The sequence below is a fragment of the Girardinichthys multiradiatus genome, chromosome 14 (assembly GCF_021462225.1).
Source record: "Girardinichthys multiradiatus isolate DD_20200921_A chromosome 14, DD_fGirMul_XY1, whole genome shotgun sequence".
Lineage (NCBI taxonomy): Eukaryota > Metazoa > Chordata > Actinopteri > Cyprinodontiformes > Goodeidae > Girardinichthys > Girardinichthys multiradiatus.
Window position 1 is genome coordinate 16,991,558 of NC_061807.1, and position 24,033 is coordinate 17,015,590.

The window sequence follows — 24,033 nt, forward strand, 5'->3', positions numbered from 1 at the left end:
GATAAATCTCCGTCCCAGTCTCAGGTCTCTTGCAGACTCCAACAGGTTTTCTTCCAGAATGGTCCTGTATTTGGCCCCATCCATCTTCCCATCAATTTTGACCATCTTCTCTGTCCCTGCTGATGAAAAGCAGGCCCAAACCATGATGCTGCCACCACCATGTTTGGCAGTGGGGATGGTGTGTTCAGGGTGATGAACTGTGTTGCTTTTACGCCAAACATATCATTTTGCATTGTGGCCAAACAGTTGGATTTTGGTTTCATCTGACCAGAGCACCTTCTTCCACATGTTTGGTGTGTCTCCCAGGTAGCTTGTGGCAAACTTTAAACGAGACTTTTTATGGATATCTTTGAGAAATGGCTTTCTTCTTGCCACTCTTCCATAAAGTCCAGATTTGTGCAGTGTACGACTGATTGTTGTCTTATGGACAGACTCTCCCACCTCAGCTGTAGATCTCTGCAGTTCATCCAGAGTGATCATGGACCTCTTGGCTGCATCTCTGATCGGTCTTCTCCTTGTTCAAGATGAAAGTTTAGAGGGACGGCCGGGTCTTGGTAGATTTGCAGTGGTCTGATAATCCTTCCATGTCAATATGATTGCTTGCACAGTGCTCCTTGGGATGTTTAAAGCTTGGGAAATCTTTTTGTATCCAAATCCGGCTTTAAACTTCTCCACCACAGTATCTCAGACCTGCCTGGTGTGTTCCTTGGTCTTCATGATGCTCTCTGCGCTTTAAACAGAACCCTGAGACTATCACAGAGCAGGTGCATTTATACGGAGACTTGATTACACACAGGTGGATTATATTTATCATCATCAGTCATTTGGGACAACATTGGATCATTCAGAGATCCTCACTGACCTTCTGGAGTGAGTTTGCTGCACTGAAAGTAAAGGGGCCGAATAATATTGCATGCCCTACTTTTTTATTTGTTAAAAAAGTTTGACACATCCAATACATTTCATTCCACTTCACAATTGTGTCCCACTTCTTGTTGATTCTTCACAAAAAATTAGAATTTTATATCTTTATGTTTGAAGCCTGAAATGTGGCAAGAGGTTGACCAGTTCAAAGGGGCCGAGTACTTTCTCAAGGCACTGTATATAGCGTTTTCAGCAACAAGGCACTCAAAGCGTTGTACATGAGGGTTGACCTTCCCTCCATCCAGGACTTATACAGGTCTTGGGTCAGAAAAAGAGCTGCTAAAATCTCTGCAGACCCCACACACCCTGCACATAAACTGTTCAGAGCTTTACCTTCAGGCCGCCGTTACAGAGCACTGTTCACTAAAACCAGCCGCCACAGAGAGTTTCTTCGCCCAGGCTGTTTCTCTGTTGAACATTCAATAGAGTACAAAACAACAGCATACAGATGTTGCAAATGCACCTTTTTATTATATATGTGTATATTGTACATTGTAAATATGTATATTCTGTAATGCAAAAACAAAACAAAAGAGCAAAGTGTACCGGAGTCAAATTCCTTGTTTGTACAGGTCCTTCTCAAAATATTAGCATATTGTGATAAAGTTCATTATTTTCCATAATGTCATGATGAAAATTTCACATTCATATATTTTAGATTCATTGCACACTAACTGAAATATTTCAGGTCTTTTATTGTCTTAATACAGATGATTTTGGCAAACAGCTCATGAAAACCCAAAATTCCTATCTCACAAAATTAGCATATCATTAAAAAGGTCTCTAAACGAGCTAAGAACCTAATCATCTGAATCAACGAGTTAACTCTAAACACCTGCAAAAAATTCCTGAGGCCTTTAAAACTCCCAGCCTGGTTCATCACTCAAAACCCCAATCATGGGTAAGACTGCCGACCTGACTGCTGTCCAGAAGGCCACTACTGACACCCTCAAGCAAGAGGGTAAGACACAGAAAGACATTTCTGAACGAATAGGCTGTACCCAGAGTGCTGTATCAAGGCACCTCAGTGGGAAGTCTGTGGGAATGAAAAAGTGTGGCAGAAAACGCTGCACAACGAGAAGAGGTGACCGGACCCTGAGGAAGATTGTGGAGAAGGGCCGATTCCAGACCTTGGGGGACCTGCGGAAGCAGTGGACTGAGTCTGGAGTAGAAACATCCAGAGCCACTGTGCACAGGCGTGTGCAGGAAATGGGCTACAGGTGCCGCATTCCCCAGGTCAAGCCACTTTTGAACCAGAAACAACGGCAGAAGCGCCTGACCTGGGCTACAGAGAAGCACCACTGGACTGTTGCTCAGTGGTCCAAAGTACTTTTTTCGGATGAAAGCAAATTCTGCATGTCATTCGGAAATCAAGGTGCCAGAGTCTGGAGGAAGACTGGGGAGAAGGAAATGCCAAAATGCCAGAAGTCCAGTGTCAAGTACCCACAGTCAGTGATGGTCTGGGGTGCCGTGTCAGCTGCTGGTGTTGGTCCACTGTGTTTTATCAAGGGCAGGGTCAATGCAGCTAGCTATCAGGAGATTTTGGAGCACTTCATGCTTCCATCTGCTGAAAAGCTTTATGGAGATGAAGATTTCATTTTTCAGCACGACCTGGCACCTGCTCACAGTGCCAAAACCACTGGAAAATGGTTTACTGACCATGGTATCACTGTGCTCAATTGGCCTGCCAACTCTCCTGACCTGAACCCCATAGAGAATCTGTGGGATATTGTGAAGAGAACGTTGAGAGACTCAAGACCCAACACTCTGGATGAGCTAAAGGCCGCTATCGAAGCATCCTGGGCCTCCATAAGACCTCAGCAGTGCCACAGGCTGATTGCCTCCATGCCACGCCGCATTGAAGCAGTCATTTCTGCAAAAGGATTCCCGACCAAGTATTGAGTGCATAACTGTACATGATTATTTGAAGGTTGACGTTTTTTGTATTAAAAACACTTTTCTTTTATTGGTCGGATGAAATATGCTAATTTTGTGAGATAGGAATTTTGGGTTTTCATGAGCTGTATGCCAAAATCATCCGTATTAAGACAATAAAAGACCTGAAATATTTCAGTTAGTGTGCAATGAATCTAAAATATATGAATGTTAAATTTTCATCATGACATTATGGAAAATAATGAACTTTATCACAATATGCTAATATTTTGAGAAGGACCTGTACTTCAAATTATAAAACAAGGTTTTTCAATTTAACAATGAGGTGATTTTATTACCAAAACTAGAGATCTTTATAATTGTATTCCCTCAAGAGAAACAAAAACAATCATTAAACACAAGAAAATATAAAACAAAACTATTAATAATCATGTTAATAGCAAAATATTTGCAGAGAAATGATTCAAGACAGTAAAGGTGAGCACTCTACATTTGTTTTCTTATTGTACACTTCCTGTTTCATTATAGTTAAACAGCAACTAGATATTAATTGGACAAGATGTGATATGTTATACCTGTTACAGATCTAAGTAGTTTCTTTTATGTAATGAAAAACAAAACAAATCCATGATCAAAATGAAAACACGAAATACATCTGAAAAGAAATATTTAAAGTATAGTAATGGAATAAATAAGACTCAGATGACTTCTATAACACTTTGCAGGAAGAATTGTAATAAAGGTCATATTATCTTTCTGCCAGGATTATGACCTGTTGTTTTTGTGACAGTTTGATAAGTAACTCTGGTTCTGTATTAGTCAGTTACTCAGCCTTCATGTTTTCCTGGTTTTCCAGCTTAATTTCAAATCCTCACTTAACAGTGAATTAAAAACAGGACAAAAAAGTAACATTGTAAGCAATTGTAAAAAGGAAAGTAAACTTATGTAAATAAATTATGGTAAATCTGTTACATTATTATTTATTTTGCTATAAAGTGATTGTTATCATTGAAACATTAAAGACATTCACAAACAGTCTGCAGACTTGAGTAACACATTACACAAAGTGTTGATATTTGAACCAAGATTTCTACACAAAAAAGTAAAGCCATTATAAAACCAAACATGGGTACAACCTGACACTATTTTTGTCTATGGTAAACATGTATAAACATTCAAGCAAAACTGGCACACAGAAAACTTCAAGGAGGCAAAATAGGAAGCATGAACACAAATCTTTGAATAGGATACATCAAAATAAATTTCTCCACATACATAAGAATTAAAAGAAAAGCAGGTCATTCTAAAGCATTAAGAAGCAACAATAATACGTTTATGAATGTGTTTCTTAACCCTCCTGTAGTCTTGGAGGGGTCGCATGGACCCCGCGTGCGCTACTCGAGTTTTCCCCTTGGCCTAGCTTTTTGGTCCTGCGAGGGTCAGAGCAACCCCGGGTGCAGTTCTTTCTGGCGCCTCCCGTGACATCTGCCTCGCTTTGTTCTAGTGCTTAGCCAGGACTGCAGGAGGGTTAAGTGCAACAGGTTAGCACAACTTTTTATGGGTATTAAAATAGTTTGTTTCTCCTATTTTCAAATAATGTTAATCAAAATGTTTTCAAGTGCCAGATTTTATCTTCCTAAGACTACAAATTCCTAAATAGGAAACTCTATTCTCACTTGATGTTAAATGACACTTTAAGGCTTTCTTTTGCCTCTTCTTTTGTGATATTCTTCCAAAAAGTAGGAATGTCAGCTGGATTTGCCATGTATGCTGCAGCAAATTCATTGTTGTACTTGGCCATCACATATTTCCAGTAGTCTGATGCCTCAAGACTTACATCTGGACGAATGTCCCAGTTTGGGTAGGTCTCCTTATAATTTTTGTAAAGGTGCCATTCATCCTTTGTGGTATTGCAGCAAAAAGTCTTTCCACTGACAACCAGAGAAGAGCAGATGTCAGTCATAAGTTGCTCTGTTCCAGCCCACCTGTGCTCACCTAAACCCTGTGGACGATGCAGTGAAGCAAAGTGTTCAGTGTGGGCTTTTCCACCTGCATCGCAGGGTACAGAACAGAATGGACACTGGTGGCCACAACCAATCACTCTGTTGAAAAGATCAATATGGGGTTTCACATGGAGATGCTTCAGTTTGGTTTCAAAGGGTCTGTCCTGAATCTCTGCAATCAGAGCACCTGCCATGTCCTTCACAGACACTGTGAGCCAGTGAGAAAACTGTTTCTGGTCAGCATTGTTCAGAACCATGAAGGCACCAAGAGCATCCTGGGAAATGACCAGTTTATCACCAAGTTCTTTGCAGATATCTTTAACAAATGTCTTCAGACTACCAGTTGGTATGGCCTTTTTGATTGCACTATCGATGTTGCCGATGCTTGACTCAAGATGTCTGTTTTCAATTTCACTTAAAATAGAACCCTCAGAAAAGTGCTCCTTTATTCTGTCGAATATCTGGGATTTTAAATATTCTTCATACGAGCAGATGTAGTAAAGATAAAGTTCAAATTCATTCTTTGAAATCAAGTCCACTAAAACTGAATACTGGAAGGACATTCGTGTGCTGAACTCCTCTCTTGTCAGCATTTCATCAATTATGTTGAGGCCAAGAGAACGATGGATGAAGTCTTCCACAGCAGGTTTTAGACATTGGTTGGTGAATTCTTCAGCTTTCTTCTGGCATTGGTCTCGTTTATAGAACACATCTTTGAAAGCAGTGCAGAACTTTTCCTTGTTTTTCTGCAGACATCTGTAAGGATCATTTTCTTGTATAAAATCTTCATGCATTTTCTGAAACTCCTTGGCTGCATATCCACAGATGTGCTGTTTCAGAGAAACTTCAAACTCAGTGTCAACATCAGCATTGCTCAGCCTCTCATCAATGATGTGAAGGATCTCCTGGATGTAAGTATCATGATAATTAGTTTTTTTCTTAATTTTGTCACTAACAGAGTCATTGCAAGCAGAAATGATGCTGTCAGCTGTTTCTTGTCTTGCTTTTACAGGGTCTGTCGAGGTCCACCATCCCTTTACTTTGTTTTTGATGTTTTTTCTCACTCCTTTGGGTGTGTATATAAAAGCCTCCAGTCCACAGTCTTGCAGGTTTTTTATACTCAGCAGTTCACATGCATGACTTCCCTTGTGTGAAAGATTTGTTCTCAACTGAAGGGACACACTGGTGAAGATATTTGAAGTCTGCTGTTCATAGAAAGCCAAGGTGTTTAGTGTTTCAGTCCACATCTTATTAAAACTTTCATCAAGCTCTCTGTCTGCCATTTTCACTTTTTTCATTCGGCATTTATCAATTAATGTACAAACTGCTTTCTCAATTTCTTCTGTATAAGTTGCCTTGATTTTATCGAGTTCTTTCAATCCCTGTTTGATGTCAGCTGCTGCTGTGAGCTGATTAAACACTGAGCTTTCAGTTTGCCTTCGAAGACTCTTTATGCTGTTGGAAAATTCCTCTCTGTATCCTTCAACCAGATAAACGTGACCTTGTGCCTGCTCAAAGTATTTTTTCAGGTTGTCAAGAATCATTGTCTCCCACTTGGTCAGCTCTGTGGCTGCTTCACTTTTCAACACAGTGATGAAATCCTTCATGTCAGATATCTCAGATGTTGCAGCAACTGTACCAAAATTAGAAATTTTAGTTTCTGCTTTGGTAACCCAGGTGTACATTTCTTTTTTGAACTTCCACTCCCATTTGTTGTACTCTGTGCAGAGCCTCATGTAAGCATCAGCTACCAGGCTGTTTCTGAAGCTGAAGATGAAGTTTTCATGTTTTACTGCGTTCCAGAGGCTGGTTATCCACTCTCTGAACTCCAAGATGTTGTTAGAAGTTGGCCCACACCTTCCCAGCAGTTGGATGATGTTATTTTTGAGCTCATAGACAGTCTCACTGTATCCTGCATTGACTGGTGCCATTGGTGGGTTTCCATTCCAGAGTCCAGGAATGTAGCAGTTCCCAGTCTCTGGATTGTACTCCATGACATCAGTGAAGCTCTTGTTCTCCTCTTTCTTTTCCATTTTAGCTGCTGCCTGGGTCATCTCATTCAGCTGTTCTAAGAGCAGCTTCCTGTCTCGTAGATTCTTCTCATGGGCTGAAACATCAGAAACGTTCTGGTGAACAAACTGACATTTAGGCTTTTTTCCGACCTCCTTCATCCGAAGGAAAGCATGCACCACTATCTGCAGGATGTCTTTCATTTCTACTGAATTCTCCATTGCAATATTGATAATGGTGATATCACTCAGCCCAACAACAAGTGTTGCCAGTTCATTGTCATGCTCATAGCTGTTGTCCAGTTGAGCGAGCTCTGGTGACTTTAAGCCTTCAGTGTCGATGATCACCACAAAGTCACATTTGAGAACATTTTTGATATTTTCATGGACTTTGATGAGCAGCATGAAGGCACCTCGAGTGCATCGACCACTGCTGACTGCAAACTGCACTCCAAACATGGTGTTAAGGAGAGTGGATTTTCCTGTGCTCTGAACTCCAAGAACTGTGACTACCAGGATCTTGTTCTTTGGAGACACCAAGTCATTGAGCTGAGAGAGAACATCACTCACCCATCTGAGAGGTATGTTGGAAGCATCTCCATCTACAAGCTCAAGAGGAAACCCATCCAGCAACAACTGAGCACAGAGTTTGGGCAGATGTTGCAGTTGTTGACGTGATACGTGTGTTTCTGGAAGGTAAAGAGAAGCTTCGTAGATCTGACCCATTTCACGGAAGAAATGCTCAGTTCCCAGTGAGCAACTGGAAAGTTGTCGGTCGATTTCTTTGATTTCCTTTTTGTTCTCAGTATCTTTGCATTTTTCCTTGTAAAGCTCCCGAAGGTCAGAAAGTTTTATTCGAGACAAGTTGTCGAGGTTCATTCGCATCCATTTCAGAAAATAACAGCTCTCCCTGTCTGGGCTGGATAGTGCACTAATGAAGCATGTTATAGCATCTGACATAGCATAGGAGTTCTGTTTTTTACGCAGCTCTTCTTTTTTTTTTTCAATATTGCTTTTGTAGTTTTCTATGTTTTCAGAACCAACTTTTCGAAGACGAAATTCTTCCTTTTCCAAGAAAGTCAGTTCCTTCCATATTTGGCCTTGCAAAGGAAACTGTTTTTCTTTGTATTTAAAGGTGTCTTCAATCTCTGCAGTGATGGCATCTGCATTTTTCTTCCCAGCTTGGCACTCAGGAGAATCTTCATCAACTGAAATTCCCAGCTCATGTGCAACATCAGCCATTTGCTCTACTGACATCTTCACCTCTGGTTTGGTAAGTACACCACTTATAGTACTCCTCAAACATTTGACAAAGTCTGCATCATTTGTCTGTTTTGTTTTTATAATTATGTTGTTTTTCGTCAAGCCCAGTGTGTTTGTTATTTTCTTTAGAGCATCTGGAGTAAGGCTCTTGCTTTTTTGGTTTCCCACCAAGAAGATCTTTGCTTTGTGGGTTTTGTTAGTCAGCAGTTTGCACTCAGAGTCCAGCTGATCAAAGAACACAAAAACTGCTGCAGATGTCTGACACAAAAAGGAGAATTGTGTTTCATATGAAGTAATATCACCACGAAGGTTAGCTATAGCAACCGGCTCACTGAAAATGTCCATGTTTTTGTTTCCACAGGGAAGGTACCAGGTAATTTCAGTCAGTCCATTGGATATTCTTCTTGGACTGTCTCCACACTCCATGTTGTGGTGAACAAAGGTGTCATGGTACTGCTGAGAGTTACTCAGAAGTTTATTGAGGATCTCTGATTTGGACAAGGAACACTCACCCAGTCTCACAAATGAGACCATTGGAAGCTCTGAAAGAACTATTCTGTCTTCAATGAAACCCTTTGATTTTGAAAGATCTGGAGGTCTGTACTTCTTAACAATGTCTCTCATGGCCCACAGCATCAGGGTGCACTGCTCTGTGTCACAGTTGGGAAGCAGCAGAGGAACAGAGAACTGACACATGGACATTTTTAGTGATAACTCTTGCTGAACAAAATAATCAGAACATAGAAAGAGAGCAGTGATTATATCAAGGGGGTTAAACTTTTCAGCCTTATTTGGGCTGTCAAACAGATCCTCAAAATTGCACTCTGCAGTCTCTGATTCATCATCACAGTTTGACTCAGATGGAGGATCATTTGAGTCACATGACACAGCTTTCACATTCCTTGCAGTCACATTAACCATCACCAATTTCTTAAGGAAATAAAATGGGACATTTGATCTCCATTTGCCAGGGTCATCAGTAATTGTCTTCTCATCAATCCCAAGTATTTCACTTAACGATAGCTTCTCACTGTAGTACTGCTCCAACCCCAGATTCTCCAGAAGGCTCTCAAGCTTGTTATCTGTGAATCATAAAGATACATAATAATAATAATAAATAATAATAATAAAAATATCCACTGCCGCTACATGCATGCTCAGTATGAGGGATTGCTGCAAAGTCAACGCTAGTGACTATCCACTGTCTCTACATGCTCATCATGTCACTGACTCGATGCAATCTGCTAGGTTTCCTTAGATAGAAAAACGTTTTAACCAATTTGAATAAATAACTGAATCTGACAGCACTGTTCGATTGTTAGGATTAATTGGAATGTATAAACTTGACTTGAAATCTGTATGATTTGACTGAATTGACTTTGTGAAGTGCCTTGAGACGACATGTGTTGAATTGACGCTATATAAATAAAATTGAATTGAATTAATACTAATAATAAGTTAATAATAAAAGTTCGGTCTCTGTGGATCATAAAGATACATTGAGTTGTTCAATGTGAATTTTAAAAAGTAGGTCAGGCAGTCATTTTTAAAACTGCTTCTTCCATAGTGGGTCGCGGTCTATGGGCGAGAGGTGGGCAGGTCGCCAGTCCATCGCAGGGCAACACAGAGACATTCAGGACAAACAACCATACACACACTCATTCGCACCTAAGGGCAATTTAGAGAGACCAATTTACCTAACAGTCATGTTTTTGGACTGTGTGAGGAAGCTGGAGTAACCGGTGAGGACCCACACATGCACAGGGAGAACATGCAGAAACTCCATGCTTAAAGACCCCTGGCCGGGAGTCAAACCCTGGACCTTCTTGCTGCAAGGCAACAGTGCTTCCATTGTGCCACTGTGCAGCCTATCTATAGTTGTTTATATAATACAAAGTTCCTGAAGTTTAAAAATTCATTAGAAATCCATATTTCATCATAAAATTCCCAAAGTATTTTCAGATGACCCTGACCCTGATATATATATATACAGTCATGACAGCCCCACAACATCCAGAGACTTGAGGTACTCAGGGCGGATCTCATCCACCCACGAAGCCCTGCCACCGCGGAGCGGTTACTTCAGCCTGGGTGATGAAAGAGTCTAACCTGGAGTCCCCAGTCTATGTTTCCACCAGGGAATGCGTGATGGCAGGATTGAGTCGAGGTCAGCAGCCTCCGACCCCCACTGTAAACAGTGTTGGCGAAGCACTGCTTCCCCCTCCCGAGGCACCAGACGGTTTGCCAGAATCGCTTCGAGGCCAACCAGTAGTCCTTCTCCATGGCCTCACTGAACTCCTCCCAGGCCCAGGTTTTTGCCTCTGCCACACCCCGGGCCACGGCACGCTTGGCCTCACGGTACCCGTCAGCCGCCTCAGGAGCCCCAGAAGCCAACCACAGCCAATAGGACTCCTTCTTCAGCTTGACAGTGTCTCTTACTGCCGGTGTTTACCACCGGGTTCGGGGATTGCCGCCACGATAGGCACCACAGGCCACAGCTAAGGGCAGCAGCATCGACAATAGATGCGGAGAACATGGTCCACTCGGACTCTATGTCTCCAACATCCCCCGGAATCTGGTCAAAGCTCTCCCGGAGATGGGAGTTGAATACATCCCTGGCTGAGGGCTCTGCTAGACGTTTCCAGCAGACCTTCACTATGCGCTTGAGCCTGCCAAGTCTGTCCGGCTTTCTCCTCTTCCAGCAGATCCAACTCACCACCAGGTGGTGATCAGTGGACATCTCAGCCCCTCTCTTCACCCGAGTGTCCAAAACATGCGGCCGAAGGTCTGACGATACGACAACAAAGTCGGTCATCAACCTCCTGCCTAGGGTTTCCTGTTGCCAAGTGCACTGATGGACACTCTTATGCTTGAACATGGTGTTCATTATGGACAATCCGTGACTAGCACAGAAGTCCAATAACGAAACACCACTCGGATTCAGATCGGGGAGGCCATTCCTCCCAATCCCGCCTCTCCAGGTGTCACTGTCGTTTCCCACGTGGGCGTTGAAGTCCCCCAGCAGAATAATGGAGTCCCCGGGACAGGGACACCAAGAAGGCCGGGTACTCCGCACTACCACGCTGTGCGTGGAGGTGAGCCCGACTATTTCTAGCCGATATCTCTCAACCTCCCGCACAAGCTCAGGCTCCTTCCCCCCCAGTGAGGTGACATTCCACGTTCCTAGACCCAGCCTATGCATCCGGGGATCGGGCCGCCGAGGTCTCCACCTTTGTCCGCCGTCCAATCCTCTTTGCACCGGTCCCTCACGGTTCCCCCTGAAGGTGGTGGGCCCACTGGGGGATGGCCTCGCGTCTCCCCTTCGGGCTTGACCCAGCGGGTCCCGCGAAGAGCAACCCAGCCACCAAGCACTCTGCGACGGGTCCCGATACCAGGCCTGGCTCCAGGGTGGGAGCCCGGCTCCGACGTATGTGCCTGGTTTGTATGGTTCTCATGAGAGTGTCTTGAACCGCTCTTTGTCTGACCCGTCACCTAGAGCCTGTTTGCCATGGGAGACCCCACCAGGGGCATTTAAGCCCCAGACAACATAGCCTTTAGCATCATTCAGGCACTGAAACCCCTCCACCACGTTAAGGTGGCGGTTAAGGTGCCGATTCAAGGAAAAAATTGTTCCTTTGAAACATATCGATAATGTATAGAACAGGGCTTTGAAAACTAAGATATGTACTTAACCTACTGAGTAATAACCTTTCTTAAACTGTATGCTATTCTTATATTTCTTGCCAAATGTCCATAAACATACACAGTACATCCACAAACAACTGACGTGGACGAGGAGGGTCAATTGCCAGGTGAGAAAAAATCCAAGTCTAAGTCTCCTTTCCCCTAAGAGCCACATATTGTCTAGATGAGTTTGACTTTTTGAGATAATCTCCAGTTATTTAAATTAGTTTTTAAACAAAGTTGAGTGTGTTGGAGGACCTGATATCCCTTGTTAATATCAGGCTCAGAATGAGTTTCCAACTGCATGGCCAAAATATATTTAATTCAGAAAACATTCATAAAATTTAATGTTTTTTATTTTATATTCAACTCAGTTGCTGAAATGACACATAATGCTTACGTTGTTTTTTTCTTTCTTCTTCAAGGTTTTGCTTTCCTTGGAAATCCCTGATCTCTGTTGAGTCGTTTGTGTCTGTTGTCTCTTGTAAAGTTTCTTCCTCTCTGCAGTTGATCACGATGTAGCTCTCCACTATCCCAACAGGAGTCTCCTGAGGCTGAGACACTAATTCATGGCTGATATTATACACGGTTGTCTTCACATGACGACAAACAGCTGTAAAAGTAACAACCACAGAAAGGACAATTATAATATTACCTGAAGACACAGACTGCACATCTTACTTTGTCTTTTTAAATTGAATACACTGACCATTACCATCTGCACCAGTTTCATGATAGTCAGCCTCACAGGCAGCACATGTTATTGATGCAGGGTCCTCTTCTTCCTCACAGTAAAGATCCACAAATGAATCTTCAATACTGGTTTCCTTAAGATAAATATAAGATCATAAATATATTTTTCCAGTCTAACAATAAGTACATTATTTGTCATAATTAGTTTTTTCTAAAAAGTGGCTGTGTACCTCCATTGTGGAAGCAGATTCTTTAACACCACACCCAGCTTGATTATTGAGGCAGCTTCTCTCTAAAAGAAGAATGAGACAAAATGATTCAACTGCTTTTGCATCTCCAACCTCCTCCCTCACTTTTATGATCCTACACAACCCCACAAAACCCAAACGCTCTGTTTCTAAACAGACTCAAAGATGTAACTTGAAAGAGAATACTGTCGCTCTGTTACTGACCATTTTTGCATGAGCAATAACCAGACTTCTCAGACTGGGGTAAAAGAACGTGTTAAGATAGATGGTCTACTTCATTCAACTGAAGATTACTAGCCTCAGGGCAAGAAATTAATGCAACAAAACTGATACAAAGCATCTATTATTTTATCTCTTTTCTCTGTATTTGCTTGTCATCATTAATGAAGCACTATTTCTACATGTTTATCCGGTGCTGTAGTACTAAGATGCAGGCTCTTGTTTTTATTCTTCTGACTGGCACCACTTTCACTTTTAGATTTAGAGTTTACCAGAAACCAAAGTATTTGTAATGATATTTATCATTAGCATATGATTATTTTCAAGCTGTCTTGGGGACCTAATATATTGGACAGTTAATCTAAATTGTTAGTATAAAACACTGGGGAAAAAAGTAGTATGAACCTGAAACCTTAATCAAATCCTTTCATCCAAAACACAATCACCCACCAAAATTCTATGACTTAGGCTTAGTAAAAAGACTGACATAGCAATATTAAAAGTTTAGCTTTGCATTGTAAGCTTAATTTCAAAGTTCAGATCGCAGACCAAACCCTTGTTAAATAGGTTAAATACATTAGTAATTAAAATGCTAAACAAATTACTGAATAGTGTGATGGCCCCCTGCTGGTGTAGTTGGCCTGGTATTTATTTGTCCACAGGAGGAGGTGTCTTGGGACTACATGGGGCTAGGGTGTTCCCAGATGGGATAATAAGGGCTTCCGCCTCAACTCTTCTGTGGCCTCTTCCAGTTCCTGGGCTAATGCTGGCATGCCCACGCCATCGGCAACATCATTCTGCTTCCTCGGGTTTGTGAGACCAGCCACGCTGCCACCATGAGGACTTCCTTTTGTAAACACACACACTGCGCTACAACACTTAATTTCACAATACCCTGCCTTACTGAATCCCTTCACCACACGCACCAAACAGTTACACCGACAACATACAGACAGATAATTCATTATTTTAAATAAATGCCTTTAAAAAGGGCTTAAAATTATCTTGGTGTTGTGAGCCCCCATTTCTTTGTTACGGCTTCTGATCCGGCTCGTAAAAAAATGGGAGCTCGTTCAAAAGTTGTTTACTTGTAAGTTTTTTCAACTGGTGGTTGTCTTTTTGTTTGCCTGTTGAAGTGCTTAATTCATGTCTTTGTTCCTGTACATGCCAAGCAGTGATCTAGTGATCTACTTTTGGTGATGACTACTGAAGTCAGAGCCGTAGTGGTGAGCATTGCATGCGTCGTCAGTAGTGTGGGGTGGACACAGCTGCATTAATTAAAATCATCATCAATTTTTTTTACGGTTTGGACATTGTGGTGTGTTTTGACAGGTTGGCTTGGGAAATACAGGTGAGTGAAGTAGGTTATTTTTTGTTTTCTTGTTTTGTGCATCAGTTCTTGGTTCTGTTTTATGACCGTGTCTCCCACCAGGTGGAGAGTTGTTGTTTCTTTCAGCTTCACGTTTTGTTGTTTTTGTAGTGCAGTGGGAGCCAGCGGTTCTCTCAAACCCCCAGTTGGTCGTGGCAGATGGCCGCTCATACTGACCCTGGTTCTGCTGGAGGTTTCTTCCTGTTAAAAGGGAGTTTTTCCTCTCCACTGTCGCTACATGCATGCTCAGTATGAGGGATTGCTGCAAAGTCAACGCCAGTGACTGTCCACTGTCTCTACATGTTCATCCAGGAGGAGTGAATGCTGCAAGTCACTGACTGGATGCAATCTGCTGGGTTTCCTTAGACAGAAAAACTTTTTATCCAATTTGAATAAATAACTAACTCTGACTGCACTGTTCAATGGTTTGGACTAATTGGAATGTATGTACCTGACTGTTGTGAAGAGCCTTGAGACAACATGTGTTGTGAATTGGCGCTATATAAATAAAACCGAATTGAATTGAATTGAATTGGAGGCAGTCCGTGGGATTGATTTCCCAGTGGTTTGGCGCTTAATCAACCCACCTGCAAACCACTAGAAGACCTAGGATTTAGATAGACAGGTGAGACTTGGCAGGCAGATGAAGTATAGTGCGTAGCAAAGCATGGTTACTTAGGGCCTGTTACTGTGCATTTGTTTCAGTAAAGCACTTCACTCAACAGTGTGATTGCCAGGTGGCTGGTTTGTGATTGGTGTGTGGTTAAGGTGTATGCACATTGTTGCCATGGAGGATGGATTTTGATTGGGATGATTTTGTGGCTAATCCCACTTTGGGAAAGCTTGATGATTGTCATAAAAGTGATCTGAGAGCGAATGCTGCCCGTTTTAAAATAGCTGTTAAATAGCAAGATAAAAAGCAGGTTCTCAAACGACAAATGAATTCTGTGTTGGTTAGGTGGAACATTGTTCAGCAAGTGTTCGAGCTGCTTAAATTGGAAATGGAAGCAGCTGTGAGACGTGAGTCAGTGTGCATTTCTAGTGTTCAAAGCGGCAGTCCCGCGGAGGTGGAGTTTGATGTAAATAAATGTGTTGGGTTGATTCCACCAATTACAGAGAGAGACGTGGATACATGTTTTGTTTGAGCGCGTGGCAACGACGTTGAGTTTGCCTAAGAATGTGTGGCATTTGTTTTTACAGTGCATCTTTATGGGCAAGGCCCAGGAGGCCTCGCTTTGCCTCGCTTTCACCAGGGGATAGTTTAAAATACACTGCCAGGCCAAAATAAAAGTCACCACCTGGATTTAACTAAGCAAATAATGTAGGTACGAGCCTCCCATTGGATAATTACCTCATGGGCAATTATCTTTTAGCTGGCAACGAGTTATTTAACCCCAACTGGTGCAATGAGTTGCTTCTCATTCTTAACCATGTCGAAAGACACATCTCTTGGTCATGGAAAAGATGTCAGTCTGTTTCAGAAGGGTCAAATCACTGGCATGCATCAAGCAGAGAAAACATCTATGGAGATTGCAAAACACCAAAATTGGGTTAAGAACTGTCCAACACATTATTAAAAACTGGAAGGATAGTGGGGACACAATCGTCGTCGAGGAAGAAATGAGGCTGGAAAAAAATCCTGAATGATCGTGATCAGCGATCACTTAAATGTTTGGTGAAATCAAATTGAATAAAAACAGCTATGTTTAATAGTGAAAGGGAAGTCAGGGGATTGGGACTGAACAGCTGTGTAGCCTTAAGAAAACCACTCATCGGTGAGGCTAACCGGAAAAAAAGGCTTCAATTTTCTAGGGAGCATAAAGATTGGACTCTGGCGCAATGAAAGGTCATATGGTCTGATGAGTCCAGATTTACCCTGTTCCAGAGTGATGGGCGCATCAAGGTAAGAAGAGAGGCAAGTGAAGTGATGCACCCATCATGCCTAGTGCCTACTGTACAAGCCTGTGGGGGCAGTGCTATGATCTGGGGTTTGCTGCAGGTGGTCAGGTCTGGGTTCAGCAACAGTATGTGTTCAAAGAATGAGGTCAGCTGACAACCTGAATATACTGAATGACCAGGTTATTCCATCAATGGAGTTTTTCTTCCCTGATGGCACGGGCATATTCCAAGATGACAATGCCAGGATTCGGGCTCCAATTGTGAAAGAGTGGTTCAGGGAGCATGAGACATCATTCTCACACATGGATTGGTCACCACAGAGTCCAGACCTTAACCCCATTGAGAATCTTTGGGATGTGCTGGAGAAGGCTTTGCACAGCGGTCAGACTCATCAGTTCAAGATCTTGGTGAAATATTGATGCAACACTGGGTGTAAAATAAATCTTGTGACATTGCAGAAGCTTATCGAAACAATAAAGGAAGTCCAAAGAGTGTGTGACCTTTTTTTTGGTGGCAACCTTTTTTTTTTGGCCAGGCAGTGTATGATAAAGTGAAGGTTGCAGTGTAAAGAGCTTATGAGATTGTCACATAGGCATATAGACAAAATATTTGCCGTTATAAAAAAGCTGATCATTAAAATTATGTGGAATTTGGCTATGATAAAACTGCATTATTTGACTGGTGGTGCTTTGTGCAACATGTTACAAACTTTGATCAGCTACGAGATATTGTTGGAGTTCAAGGACTGTGTACCGGAGAGGATTACAACCTATACTAATGAACAAAAGGCTGTGAATGTCTCATATGATGAGGTATTAGGAACGAGTACGTGCTGACTCATAAGGAGCATTCGGATATGGTGAGTTCCAGTTAGCCTAGGGATGGGCAAGTTGAGAGTGTGGATCGGCCACATGGGGTGACACAGTTTGATGTTAAGGGCCCGGCTTTACGTGACAGTGAGTTGGGTTTGTCAACATTCTCACAGCCGTGGACACATTAAAGTGGACTGTCATTTCCTCAAATTAAAGGCTAACATTTTCAGGATAATTTAAAAGGAGTTGGTTTAGCTTCGCCGATGCTGTGAAATGCTGAAATACTGATAGTGCCGGGTAACCTATCTGCCTTTCATCTGTGATGGGTATGTCATTAGTGGACAGTGACAAAAAGCTGTGGGTCAAGATACTGAGAGGCACAGGGGGTGATTGACTCTTTCACCCGAGCCGATGTGTTACTGTTGTCCGATAAGTCCGGCTTCGGGAGTGGATGAGATCCCCCCTGAGTACCTCAAGTCTCTGGATGTTGTGGGGCTGTCATGGTTGACACGCCTCTTCAACATTGCGTGGCGGTTGGGGACAGTGCCTCTGGCTTGGCAGAATGGAGTGGTGGTCCCCCTTCATAAGAAGGGTGACCGGAGGGGGTGTTCCAACTACAGGGTGATCACACTGTTGGGACCCACAGCCATGAGTTACAACTGGAAATGCGGAACGGACTTTTCTGGAACTTTAAAAATAAATTGCATTAACCTACTTCCGGCATAACTTAGAAATTGGGGGTTACAGCAAACTTCCCATGATGCCACTGTCCACATAAAACCCCCACTTCACCCACAAGTCTTTCTCTACCATCTGGACTCTGTGCGAGGCTGGCCGGTGAGACAGAACGCTAATGTCTCTTTGCTGGCAAAAAGACATAAACTCTTCAAACTGGATCCAAGGGTGTCATAAGATCACGCGATCATATGCAAAGTTAAGTACGAGTGAATCACTGTTTGTGTACCCGGTGATTTCATTCATAAAGAGAGGAAATTAAGGTATAAGCATTGCTTTACTATGTCTCTGAGGCCTGCAGAAGCAAACTGTGTCCCAGAGGATTCCCCGTAGAGACGCTGTATCTACTAAGCCGAGTAGAGCGGTTTTCCCGGTCTGAGAGGATGACAACAGGAGCCGCATCCCGTGGTAACATGCAGTGTGGTCAGCGGATGGAACGAGCCGTCTTCCAGCCACTGCTCCGGAGGTTAGCTGGAAGCTAACCCTTTGTTCACAGGGCTGCCGCACCTTCAACCCCTCCACAGCTATGGAGGTTAGCTGAAAGCTAACCGTTTGTTGACTGTGGACGTTTATTCAAAATTCTTCGTCGCCCGGACAACTCCTCAACACGTTCATACGAGGTTTGGTGTTTGGGCAGAATAAGAGAGATAGAAGGGATTTAGATTGAAATGATCTAAACGTTTTTCATTGTATGAAGTTTGGTTTTGTTTGTGTTGAACTCAGCTATCTTGGTGCTAGCAGAATATCTGCAGCACACATGTTCAGGTTGTGTTCTGTGTTTGTGGGTTTTTAAAGTTAAGACAAACTTTATTTAAAGGGTGATTTTAAACACAGAAGATTGGCCATAGCGCGCCGTCCGCGCTTATGCATTTTAACCCTTCTATTGATGGTATTTTTAAAGGTGTGTGTTTGATTCCGGTGCTAAGCTATCAGCCTCCTTTGTTAGCTTCAACTGCTAACAGGTAAGGACACGTGCTTGCTGCCAAATAATATTTACCCAGAAAGGTTTAGTTTTCAATCCAGTAAATAATGTGTCCCTAACATAATTTTACTAAATTTAATAACTAAGTAAACACCATTAAGACCCATTTCTCCAGAAAGATTTGGCTCTTTTCCAAAATATTCCCTTAAATATTTTACCATTTCCTTTAATAATATTTCTTTAAATATTATTTCAATAAATAATGGCAGCTAATGAGACACCATTGAGAATTAGTCATCCAGAAGGTTGGTTTTATTCAGCAGATAATTCTTTAAAACATTTTATTAAAATAATATTTTATCTGATCTTGCATTGTGAATGGCTGTAGTTATCAAGCTGCTCATACCTTACGCACAATAACTGCTAGGCTGGTGCACGCATTTACCCAGTTCATTTAGGTGTTTCGCATTCCAAAAGTGATACAGTCGGGCCGAGGCACCAATTTATCATCACATTTGATTAGTCAGGTCCTGAAACAGCTCAGAGTACAGCACAGTAAAGGACAACATATCATCCAGAGAGTCAGGGGGCATTAGAAGGTTTGATTAGTCACTGAAGTGACTCCTGAACACTTATTGTATGGAGCTGAGGGGAAGGGTTGCCTTGGCTAATGTTGGCGGCTTGGGAGGTCACCCAGGAAAGCCCAGGGTTTAACCCAGACAAGGTTTTTTGTACACACAGTGAAGGGTTCTTTGGCCGTGGTGGCAGACAGTTTGAGAGAATCTGCTCCACCAAAAAACTTGGTAGACTACATGAATGGGTTTAGAAGACGGTTGTATGCGGCAAGGGAGTTGGTTGAAGAGAATGACTACGGTGCAGGAAAAACGTAAAGCACTATTTAATCAGCGTTCTGAGATGTACTCGTTTTTGCCTGGTGATCAAGTGTTGGTCCTGGGTCCGATCATGTCCTCTCCCTTTCGAGCTAAATTCACTGGTCCATTTACAGTTATTAAAAGGACTTCTGATAAAAACAAATTTATCTTGATGTCGCCTATTGTGGGAGATGACAGAAGCATTTTGTAAATTGGACACTTTGTTGCTCACTTGCAGGAAGGAGTTGATACATCAATCTCCTTGTTTATTTTCAGACATGCCAGGATGCACTCATTTGATTGAGTACGATGTGGATGTGGGAGACTGTAAACTGATAAAACAACGTTTTTACAAAGTGAATTTTGAGAAACGCAAGAATTTGCACGCAGAACACAGATACATACTTAATAATGAGATTGCAGTGCATTCATGTACCCAAAACACTTCACGTTTCTGCTCATATGTTTGAAAGCTTAATGCTGTTACAAAATCTGATTGTTTTCCATTGCCAAGAATGGACGATTGCATCGAAGTGGGTTCTGCAAAATGTGTTAGTAAATTTCATCTTCTGAAGGGTTACTGATTGACCATTGACCAAGCAGGCATGCGAGGTGTCCACATTTACAACTTGACAGGCTTGAACTCTTATGTGGGGATGACGTTTGGGCATAGAAATGCACCAGCAACATTTCAACGACTAATAAACAAAGTGGTTGGTGATATGTCTGCATGTGCGGTTTACTTGGATGATGTGGTCGTGTATTCTGACACTTGGGAGGAAAATGTAGAGCGCACCAGGGAGCATTTAACTCGTTTGTCAGGGGTGAGGATGACGAGCAATCTTGCAAACTATACATTCTTGTATTCATGTACATTTATATTCTGTTAGATTTCTTCCCAGTGTTCCTCCCTGTCTGCCCCTGTTAATTATACAATTCGTTCCTCAACCAGAGCCAGAAAATTGAGTAGACCCCCTTCACTTGTGTCTCCTCATCTAGCCCAAAGCCTGCTTTTTTTATCTGCTATTGAAGCCCTCAGTTTGTCTTTGTTTATCATGGGCTTCCTTTGTTGCCTTCCTGTCTCCATGACTGAATTTTCCTGTTTCATGCTTTGTTCTCCTCACCCCAGCTCTGTAAGTTGGCTGTTATTTTATTAAGCTTTCTAATTAATCATGATGCTCCTGAAGTATTGTCTGCATTTTGGTCCAAAACAACTCTCACCTGCAGACCAACATTCATGTTCCCTTAGCCAGTTACCAGATATCACATAAAGCTTTTTACCACTTATATTAAAAGTTAAAGACAGAAAAATATATATATATTTTTGTGTTGAAATCAAATTAAAGAGTGGCAGCAAATCTGTTCAACGTGCAGCACATTTACCTATCGGCCATCAGGAGGAGGCAAAAATGATTACTGACACGATTCAAAGAAATAGGTGCTTAGATTCTGGCTCTCTGGTCTCTTCATTGAGAGATTGTAGTTTCTTGACAGGCTTGTACACAGATTGTACAAGCCTATAAATAAAGCTTTATAGGACTAAATTGGAACCAGACATGAGATAATAAAGGAAATGTACTTATAATAAATAAACACTATTACCTTCATAAACCAACAATCAACTTTGGTCTCTTCAAGGTGCAGCATCATACAGCAAGAGAACATATTGCGAAACATAAAATGTGGTAAGTGTGACCCGTTATATTCATCTAAATATCTGTAACTATCAGACTTAAAGCAGGAAGAACACTTAATTACTTACTGAAATTTAACCGCTTTTTGCCTTGTCAACTTAAACATTAAACTGAGCAGCAGACGCCACACTTTTGGATAATCACTATGCCTTTATAAACAAAAAACTGCTTTAATTATTATTTCATATATAGTTTGATAATAGTTACAATAATAGAAGCCTTTAATCTATGCTGTGGCACTGACAGCATGCATATCCAATCCAGCTCTGTTAAAAAGTTTACTGATTTTTTATTTTCTTTAAGTATTTTAATCAGAAACAGGGAATTCACATGCATGTGATTTTTTTGAAACAGGAAAACTACACTGGTTTCTTTTTTCAGAAACTTTTTTACCATAAAACCAGCAACTTAATACAAAGCACCACCCCATAACTCAGAGAGCAATTGTGACTGACCATCTTGGAGCACTTTGATTAGTTTCATTTGCACCTCATTTAATATAACGTTTGAGTAGATCTGTGAAGTGTCACTGACGTAAATAATTATAGGTTTTTAAGGCCACAGCATGATCTATGTGATTTCCAAGCCCCTGATGTCAATCTGTGAAGAATGAGAGTTTCCTGTTAATCTCTGATAATAGCAGTTTTTAGAAGATATTGTAACATGAGTAGCTGAATGCTTTTATAAATCCCATTCATTTTGTTCTTCAAAATCATCAACACAACAGTATAAATAGCCTACCGTTGCAGCAGATCTGACCGAGGACCAAATGTCTGTCATAAACGATGTTTTCCTCTCTCTGTGGTCTCTCCTAACAGTGCTGCAGTGCGGACCTCCTTTTATATCCTCCTGAAAGACACTTTCACTTTCAGATGCATTTTTTCCTGCCGTTTACTGGAAACCACGGGGTTTGCATGACATGGCAAAACACTCCACCTCTATTGCTTTTTGCTATAAACAGAACTGCAGCTAAAACTGATAAACATGAATTATTGAATTTATTCCCACATTTTGAGAATAAAGCATTGCAAAAAACTAAACCATAACAATGAGCTCAGTGTTGTCTAATGGACTCCAAAGTCTCCACATGGGCATGGTATCATGTCCATGCTGTCTTAAATATAAAAAACAGATTATACCCATTTTATCTCAAAAACCAAAAGAGTTTTTACAAATGTAGCTCCTTTCTGTTAATGAGTGTTTTAGTTAAATTGGATGATCTCATTTATATAAATGTGACACTGGAGGTAGAGAGAAAAAAATTGCTGTTGTAAAACTAGGACATTAGAACAGGGGAAATAACAGGAAAAGCTGCATAAATTAGGTAGCATTTTTTGATGAGTTTCTTGAAGTTACATGACGCCACATAATGCAGTTGAACTTCCTGTCCAACTTGCTGACTTCTAAGTTTTCTATTTCTGCTTTTTTGCCAAGTCTACGTCCCACAAGCCAAGTACAAACTAAGTGCTCATATAAAACATTATGAGACCAACAATAAGATGCAAAGATTACATGCAAAGGAAATATGAAAACTTTTATCTTAATTTGCTAAATTTTACAGTTCCAGCTTCAAACTGGAGACTAATGTCTATGCTGCCTCCGGCATGGCAATCTCCCCTGATCTAAGCCCCACACACAATCTATGGAGTTTTGTCCAGAGGAAACAACGATGCCAAATAGAAACTCTAATCCATCCAAACTAGTTTTGTAATATATTTTACCGCTGTAAGAAAATAAAAAGTACATCGCCTCTTTGAACTATCGCAATCAAATCCATTCTCAGTTGTCCCACTGGTCTGTTGTGGCTTTTATGTATTTAAATAAATTTTGTTATTTAAAAGTTCAGAGTTTTTACTCTCCCTGAAATTAAAGGATTTGTCTTTCTTAAGTAATAAGAAAGATCAAAGTGCTAATAGCTGAAAGCACAAATTAAAGAAATGGGCAAATTATTGCTCTAATTGAACATGGGATGAAGGAGCATTTATATCTTTGAGTTTTAGTTAAAGTGAGGATACACTGCAACCCAACATTATCTTACAGCTGCTGATTTAGGTTTAAAGTAATTTTATTAACATGATTCATCTGGCTGGTGGTAATATTAGCATTTTGGAGTGGCCCAGCCAGAGCCCCGAGTTGAATTTGATAGAGAACCGTCGGAGGAAGGTAATGATTAGGGTGATGGCAACAAGGCTTTCCAACCTCAAAGACTTGGAGGTCATTTCCAAAGAATTATTTAAAAAAAAACAGTGGAAACATGCAAATAACTGATCAATAATTATAGGGTTTTATTGCTGTAATGCCAATAAAGATTTTCCAACGTTTATTGAAAAGGGGATAAAATATGTTCAACCTGCTTTTCTTTAAATAAAATGCTAATAAAACATCTTTATTTTGAAATTGATACTTCTTGTGTTGATTACATTTTGAGAGATTCTTATTATATCCTATTATAACTGCTCAGATAAATGAAAATAATTGTAAATCTTAATCTGCCAGGGGTATGAATAATTCTGGGCCTAACTGTCTATGTCCTTTCTAAAGGAAGCATGAACTCCTTAAAAACAAGGTTTTTAGGTCTTCAAGATTTACTAGTGTGGACAGGTTGGGGTTTAGTCAGTCAGTCAGTCATTTTCTACCACTTATTCCATAGTGGGTCGCAGGGGAGCTGGTGCCTATCTCCAGCAGTCTATGGGCGGGAGGCAGGGTACACCCTGGACAGGTCGCCAGTCCATCACAGGGCCAGGCTGGGTTTTATTTTTATGTAAATCTTTCATTCTAGTATACATCTGCA

General features: G+C 41.4%; 1 protein-coding gene across 2 annotated transcripts; it reads right to left on the reverse strand.

Moving 5' to 3' along the window:
* Positions 1-3,125: 3,125 nt before the first annotated feature.
* si:dkey-85k7.12 (interferon-induced very large GTPase 1) lies at positions 3,126-22,049 on the reverse strand. 2 transcript variants are annotated; one of them, XM_047385109.1, is made up of 5 exons: positions 21,984-22,049; positions 12,703-12,764; positions 12,495-12,606; positions 12,180-12,392; positions 3,126-9,177 (listed from the first exon to the last, which is right to left on the reverse strand). In XM_047385109.1, exons 2-5 carry the CDS (start codon positions 12,706-12,708, stop codon positions 4,493-4,495), a joined length of 5,016 nt encoding a protein of 1,671 aa, XP_047241065.1. In that variant the 5' UTR covers positions 12,709-12,764; positions 21,984-22,049; the 3' UTR covers positions 3,126-4,492. The 2 variants fall into 2 exon arrangements, with proteins under 2 accessions (XP_047241065.1, XP_047241064.1); XM_047385108.1 differs by having other exon boundaries at positions 12,489-12,606.
* Between the last annotated feature and the right edge of the window lie 1,984 nt (positions 22,050-24,033).

Coding starts and splice junctions, on each gene's coding strand:
- si:dkey-85k7.12 (XM_047385108.1), bottom strand. Junction 12,393..12,488: donor AACTGGTGCAGATGGTAATG/GTCAGTGTATTC, acceptor TTACTTTTACAG/CTGTTTGTCGTCATGTGAAG. Junction 9,178..12,179: donor AGAAGAAAGAAAAAAACAAC/GTAAGCATTATG, acceptor TATGATTCACAG/ATAACAAGCTTGAGAGCCTT.